Below are 7,835 nucleotides of genomic sequence, written 5' to 3' on the forward strand. Positions count from 1 at the left end.
CGCGCGTAACAGAAATCACAGATGAAGACAATAATTCCCCAAATCAGTGACAACTCTTTCTGTCAAGAGCCCCAGGACCAAACCACCAACTTATTAATTCCCCTAGGCTGGGAGTTGGACCACTCAGGACATTCACCTGAGTCCTCATGTGATTTAATTAGGATGATACCTTAGCAGACTCATGGGGCATGAGCTGAGGACATTGTTTTGATAATGGCACAGGTGCCTCCTTGTGAGATAGGAATAATGTCCAAGACCATCATATTTTAGAGGACAGTTTTTCTCATTAGAGTCATTTCAGTGTTCAGGAAGGACAGATTTGGGGGGTTATCATTCAGGGCTTGCTGACAGAATTTACTAAGGGTTTCTATGCGTGCTCTAACATCTCCGAGCCCGTGGAGGGAACACAGACATCAGCCAGATAATCACACCAGGGAGACAGTGCCCACCTCAGCTTGAGGAGAGAGGGAGGTTGGCAATCTAGGAATTTGACTCAGCTGTGCATACTATGCCTGTTGGCCAAGAGACACAGCATGGTCAGGCATGAGGAAATAGACTGAGGACAGAATATGCCAGAACAGGATCCCTACCTTCCCTTCTCTCTCAGGGTGGATGTTCCATTTCAGGCATAATGCATTCCAGCAAGTCCAGCTTGCAGCAGGACAATGGATCCCAGTGGAGAGTGAACAGTTCCTCCTCACACAGGAATGTGAAGTAACTTGCCAGCCCTGTCAGCCCCACTGCAAAGTCCAGGAGAGAGTTCCTTTCCCAGGCATGACGGGGCTTGCTGTTCTCGGCAGCATAGCATGTTGTCCCCTGGTCAGGAGTTGGAGCAATGGCTATTTCCTGCCACTTCCACACCCCTTTGGTGTTGGGGGCCTTGGCAGGGGGTCCCCATTCTGACATATGGGGCAACTGGTCCTCATCATTAATCATTCAAATAATCAATTTGAATAAAACCAACCTGGCAAAGGTAGTTTTAGATGTTAATAATTTGATCTGCTGTTTTAATATTTTTTTCTTTCTACCAACCCTGTTGCTTATGGATCATAAGGGGGACAAAACCTCCTTTTTTTTTTTTTTTAACCCAGTCTTATATATCATGAGCTTCAAAATGTAACTCCCCAGTGCTGTCTGTATGATGCGGGTACCCATGCCCACTACTCAGTTTCTCTAATTCCCTAATGGCGGCAGCCTGTTGTGCACAACAGCGGGGGAAGGCTTGGGTTAGGTTAGGCCAGACACAGGGTCCACACAAACCAGGCCATATACAGCATCTTCACTTGAGGGGGGGCGCCTATAATCATTTGGCCAGTTCTTCACCAGTTGGGAACTTCGAATGCCCCAGATTCTTTCAGCAGTTGCCTTGGGTGTTGTTTAGAACCCACAGGAGAGTCTATTCCCTCATTACTGAAGTCGTGTATTCGAAGGGCAATTTGGCATCGTTGGCAATACGCCATCCCACCTGGGCACTGGGATGGCCGTTCCTTCTGTGCACCCAGTCTGCTGCACCTACTGAAGGGTGACTGGCTAAAGCTTGCGTCTGAGGTAGGACATCAGCTTCCCCGTTGCCAGGACTTATCCGTGCCTTGTGAGCCGCAGCATGGAAACCAGTGAGGGCTGCCTCAGACAAGATCTTGCCGATGGACTGAAGAGGCTTCCCACACATCTTGACCCCCCAAGGGCTTATTCGTAATCCTCCACCCCTTGGCCTCCCATTGTCCAAGCCGCAGCACTAATCCCTTTGGTACAGCGCAGGTGTCAGCATACAGGGTTAACGGTCCAGTCCAGGCTCACGCATAATCACCAGCCAGACCACGCTGCTGAGGGAGAGGCCCTGCCTGGAGGAGCGCTGTGTACATTGCTAGGAGCTGCTACTGGGTTTCTGCCCCCTGCCAGAACTGGGACCAAAACGCTAGGGGCACTCCCCTCTGTCTATCCATATCATCGGAGTCACAAACATTTAACCTAAATGTTAGCCCTACTTAGGAGATGCCCAGAGCTTTAGAATGCTCTGCTCCTATTTTTGCTTTCTCAAAACCAGCTTGCTGCTCTGATCCCCAGTCCCACATGTGCCCTTTCTTTACCCGGCAGAGTAAGAGATGGAGGTACTATGCCAGGTCGGGAATCAAAGTCCTCCCCAACCCCCGAATCCCTACAGAGGCTCGCACCTCCTTCACATTTTTAGGGGTTGGATAGGATTGTACCTTATTAATCATAACGTTTAGAACACTGTAATTCTTACCGAACCAGGTGAAACCCAAAACCTCATGGCAGCGCCTGGGCCTTGAATTTTCTGTGGATTTCCTGTCCATCTTTTTCCTCGCAGAAGCTCCAGCAAAGTCCTACGGCAGAGGCAAACCCCTCATGTTAATATTATGGTCACTGATGTACACTGTGCTGATGTGAGGAAGGAGACCAGGGATAGGTCCCCAGCCACCATCCCATGACATAGTGTAGGGCTATGCATATGGCCTTGGGGGAACACTTGGAAGGTTTATTATCATCCCTCCTACGTGAAGGCAAATTGATCGTAGTTACCAGAAACCTGTACTTGTCAAAGCCTTTTCCATGAATCTCCTGGAAGATGAAGCACTTTTGCAGGAACGCATTTGGCCAAGACAGCAGAGTAAAACAGCAACTCTGCAGGTAACAAAAGACTTAAAAACTGCCGTGGTTAAAATCTGATGAGAGCTCCTTATAAACCTGGTAAAGACAAAACATAGAAACCTTGTTTTTAATGTATTTATAAACCTTTGTTTATAATTTTTAAATTTAATTATAAACCTTTGTTTATAACTTTTTTTTATCAAGAACAGACCAACAATCCAAGAAAATGTTGCCTTCTTAAATAGAGAGAAAACCACATTTTAGTCTTTTACCAGCGTACTTTTAAAACTTACTTATTCCAATCTTCATCGGTCCTGACCACCCGTAAATCTCCTTTCCAAAGATTCCCCTTCACAAAAACCTTCCACAACTTTTTCACTCAGAATTTTGTTCGAAGTTTTCCCTCTCTAAACAAACCAACCTCGATTTAGGACAAAATTAGTTTCTTTTCCCCTCAGTAAAGGAATGTATTTTCGTTCCTTATACCGTTCTCATACACCTCCGCCTTTCCCTACCTACAGAGTTGTTTTCCTTATCATTTCAAGCAGTCTGGATTTCAAAAAGCCTTCCCCCACACTTTCTTTCTCTTTGGCCCCTGTGGGCAATGTTTTGATTACCTCCTGGGGTGTTTACATTTTCTTTTTTAAAGACAGGAGGAGAGTTACAAATTCAAGGGACAGAGGAAGAATATAAGCTTTCTCCTAAGAGTTTCAAGGGAAATTGCTATTTAAAAGTTTCCTTTGTGTGAAGGGTCAGAAGACAGGCAGCTTACCACCACTTACTATAATCTTTTAAAATTTTTTTCATTATTTTTTAGAAATTCCACCACTTAGCATCCTAATCAAGCTTTGTCACAAGTGCCTGGATCTCTATCTGGGGTATCTTGTGCCCTCCTAGCTTTGAAAAACAGCACTTTAAGATCTCTGACTTTTTATCCTGCTCTCCCATCCTGTCGAATACAAACATCTAATTTTGCTTCCTCTCGTGCTTAAATTCCAATAAAAACTTAAGCCCACAAGGACAAGGAGATGACAGCAACATATTTGGAAGCTGGAAAGCACGAGAGGCAAGTACCCCAAACCCCAACAGCAGGGAAAGCTGAGAAACGACCAATTTAAACTACAGAAATCCTCAAAATGTTCCAGAACTGCAAAAAGAGCCTCAGGAATTCAGGGTTGAGAAGGGAACAGAAGGAGGCTGTCTGAAAACAAGGGAGCAGGTGTCAGCCTGGGGCAGGTACATTTCATGTGGACCTTAATAAAAACAGCAGTGAGCTCTGCTCAAAGTAGGTAATACCCTTTGCTCACTTAATTCTCACAAGAACCCACGAGACAGACTCTACCACTGTCATTTCTAGTTTACAGACAGAGGGGTCCCAGAAGTTAAACAACACTTTTGCACAGAGAGTAAGGTGTGGAGCTAGGCTTTGAACTTAGTGCAGCTCAGAAGGCCATGATCTTAAGTATGCTATTCAGTCTCGGTCCCACAGCTGAGAAGAGCAAGGCTCAGGCTGGTTAGATGCCTGGGAGCCCCATTTCTTCATGCCCATGAGCATGAGTCACCAGTTCAGATAGAGGAACACAGCATCCCGGGGCCATTTTCAGCAACCACGGCAATGTTATTTTGGTAGGTGGTGATTTAAATTAGATAACAAGACTACAGTCTGCTTTGCAGCGATGGAGAAAACAGTCACTGTTAGGGTGACAGGGTCCAAGACTCTACCCTCAGAGTGTGCAGCGTGGGCCAGGATGCCTTCCAGAATCTCCAGGGGTCATCCTTCCCACACATTGAACAGAAGCTCTCAGAGTCCCACCTTACCCCCATCTTCCCCTCCTACCCTTGATAGCATTCAGCCCTTTTCCCGGTCTTCCCAGTATGACAAGGTCACCACCCCACCGAGTAAGCACCCCAGCCTACTTTAGGGAAAGGAACAATTACAAAAAGCTTCTTGACCTTGAGCTGGAAATCATCTACTATTACCCTATTTGGCCCTGGGTTTTCCTTTGGAGGGGGGGAACCTCCAGAGCTATTACGACAGAATTTTCCACAAGGTGCTCTTCAGGTGTTGAACATGAACAGCCAATATTTCCTCCTCTTCCACTTTACAAATCTTTCCTTTTCTGGACTAAATAAATCAAATTCCCTCAACTGTTCTTCATATAATATAGTTTTCAGACTTTTCACCATCCCACCAGGAACCTTTTCTGACAAGTTTTAAGGACGTGGTACGCAGTGATCTGTACCCTCCAGGTCAGGCATGATCCAGCCAACAAAGATCACGCAAAACCGTTACCTCTGAGGAGCTGACACGCCTTTGTGCTTTGGGGCAGCGATGTACCTGTTGGCTCGTCACTAACTCATGACCCACTCAAAATCCCTGCTGTGTCTTGTTTGACACAAAGTATTGTTCGACCAGATCTCTTTCATCTTTTACCCGTGAAATTAGTTTGCTTAATGAAAAAAAGACTTTACATCCATCCCTTGAAATTCTACCTCACTGGAGCCTGTCCGTCCTGCCTGCCCAGACTCAGACCATGTGATGTGTCCCCGTGTACTCAAAGGAGAGAAGTTCAAGGGAAAATCTGACATCTTGTCAGCCTAACACTTTAACATGGCTTCTGTCTGCCTGCATGGACAGCACCAAAACAGTGTCCACTCACCTGCTGCCAGACAGTGGGGACCAACAGGGACAGAGGTGTCCCTGGAGCGGCGGGTCTGGGGGCTGCTGCTAGGGCCGCTTTGCCTCTCTTTGCTTTTCACAGCTCTCGTTTTTGAATCCAAAAGCAATCAGAATAAACTTCAAGATGACGCTAGGATGCAAAATCTTTTCACAGAATTGACAGAAATGCCTCTGACCCTCTGCAAATGCTTCCTTGTCAGCTTAGGAGTACATCAGGGAGTTGTCTCTAAGGCTTCGGGGTGTAATCTTTTATTTTGAACGAAGACCAAGTCCTCAGAAATAACTGGGCTTTCACCGAATATAAGATCAGCCATATAGGAAAGTTTATAATTTAGAGTGTGCCTTTATGAAGCAATAACAGTATTTTGCAATGTTATGGCTTACTGTTTTACTTTCAAAACCAATTTTAAAGTTCTTACAATTGAAAATTCTGATTAAAATGTTAAGTTTTCTAATTCTGGCTCCTAAATGGTTTTTTGTTGTTGTTGGGTTTTTATTTATTTTTTTTTTTCCCCAGTATCTCTTTCGAATGCAAGAAGAAAAGTACAGTGAGTTGTTCTGGCATGACTGAGAAACAGCTGTGGCCATAACTGTACATTCCTTAAATCCCATCTCTATTGCCTCGGTGATCCTAGTTCAGGCCTGCTTGTTTTCTTCATCAATGGAAGATGTGTTCCTTTAGAATTGGAATTCACTGAGGAATAAGACCTATCTTCTATCCATGGGACAATTTGAATTTTGGTTTTAGCTCTCCAGTGGAATCTTTGAACAAAGGGAAATGAGTTGCAGATGATACCGCGAGATGAAACGGGACACTGTCCTGCTGTAATTTTAGGTGGAGAAATAGAGCCAAGTAAAATCTTTTGAATGAATCAACTCTATAATCAAAACTGAAGCCTCATTAAATGCCATATAACAAAAAACTAAAATAGCAAGTACTGGGAAGCAATTACAATAATCATTTAAGATCAGCTAAGATCAGTTAAGAATTCTGACAACAGGTAGAATCATTATGGAAAGCAAAGCAAAAGTCCAGCTGGTCATCCTCACAAGGTAAGAACCTTACCGAATGGCAACTATTGACAGAATCCAAAAGGATAGGAAATAGGGCCCATTTAATTTACATATTGAATTAATAATGGCAAAATAACCAATAGTGTCTGTGGCAAGGAGTTTTTAAGTTACACTTTGAATTACTCATAATATTTGTGATCACGGTCATATCATTAACAGCAAGACATAAGTAATTATTTTTAGCTGCCATGCTGCTGTCCACAATGCCCTTTAATATATATATATTATCTCATCAAAACACGTTCAGTGAAGAGTAATAGATTCAGATACAATACCTCTCTAGATATTGCAAATAGATGTGTGAAGCTCAGTCTTGAACTGGAGCACGATTACCACCAACTTTAGTCCCTTGCCTTTGTGAGGATGCCATGGAGCTCCCTTCCACCCCCTCACCGCCCCTGACCGCGTTTGCCGGGCTCAGGGCACAGAGGCTGTCCGGCGACTGTCCCTGCTCTCAGTATTATGGCTCATTTTGCTCAAGACCTTCTGTAGCTGGGTTTTGTTTTCTTCCAGGAGTGTTTGCTTTTGCTCTCACTGGGGAGGCAACGGGGACGCTGAGGTTGTGACTTTGCCGCTCTGGTCCTCCCTGGGGTGCTGCTCTGCCTCCCTGAAGACCCACAGCCAGTTCTGGGCTCGAGCTTTCCAGAAGGTATTACAGAAAACATTACCATTTTTTACAGAATCTTGAATGGGATTACCTCCGGTTTCCATCTAAATTCCAGAATTCCACTGTGATTTCTTTTCTTTTCTTTTTTTTTTTTGGAGACACATGCTTATGTGGGCCAAGCTTGCATGATGTTTTCAGTTTTATGCTATAAGTAAAATTGATATTGATGATGATGATGATTCATGAAAAGGGGTCACAGAGCAGAGCAAGACAGAGTCCAGGCTCCACAATCACACTGAGCTGGGTTCAAATCTCAGTTCTGCCTAATTCTAATCATTTGACCACTAGAATGTTATTTAACTCTTTGAATTGTTATGTTGTATGAAATAGGTCACAACAGTCTCACTCTCACAGATGCTAGGAGAATCATGAAAGAAAGGGAATGCATGTGAAAACTTTGTACCTGACACATATTAGTATTAATTTTCATTACTGTTCTTAGAGGGGTATCAATGACTAGATCCCACACACAGCTAAGAGTGTGTTTTGGACCTGTAAGTATTACGTAAGTTTTGGTTTCATAATAAAATGAATAAATGCATATTATTAGTAGGTGGTACCGCTAATATCTTATTCAATGAAATTGCAAGATATAAAATTTGCACATCCCTTTTTTTAAGAATCAAATATTTTCATTATTATTTTATAAATTTCTGGATGGTTTAAGCCATCAAAGCTAATAGAAAAGATTTTTGACTTCATCAAAAATTGCCTCTGACAGACCTTAAAATGCAGCAAATGCAACCTTCATGCCAGGGAGAAAAATCAAATGCAAGTAAGTGTTTGAAAACATTTAAAGAGGAA

At 43.7% G+C, this 7,835-nt stretch overlaps 1 protein-coding gene across 1 annotated transcript in view; it reads right to left on the reverse strand.

The window, feature by feature from the left end:
* CTBS (chitobiase) overlaps window positions 1-2,336 on the reverse strand; it is a 40,997-nt gene extending 38,661 nt beyond the window's left edge. Inside the window, exon 1 of the mRNA XM_059375268.1 lies at window positions 2,246-2,336. Coding sequence (XP_059231251.1) covers window positions 2,246-2,272 — 27 coding nt within the window. The 5' untranslated portion in view covers window positions 2,273-2,336. The remainder of the gene's footprint in view (window positions 1-2,245) is intronic.
* Window positions 2,337-7,835: the final 5,499 nt, after the last annotated feature.

This window comes from Mustela nigripes, chromosome 14 (genome assembly GCF_022355385.1).
Source record: "Mustela nigripes isolate SB6536 chromosome 14, MUSNIG.SB6536, whole genome shotgun sequence".
Taxonomy (NCBI): domain Eukaryota; kingdom Metazoa; phylum Chordata; class Mammalia; order Carnivora; family Mustelidae; genus Mustela; species Mustela nigripes.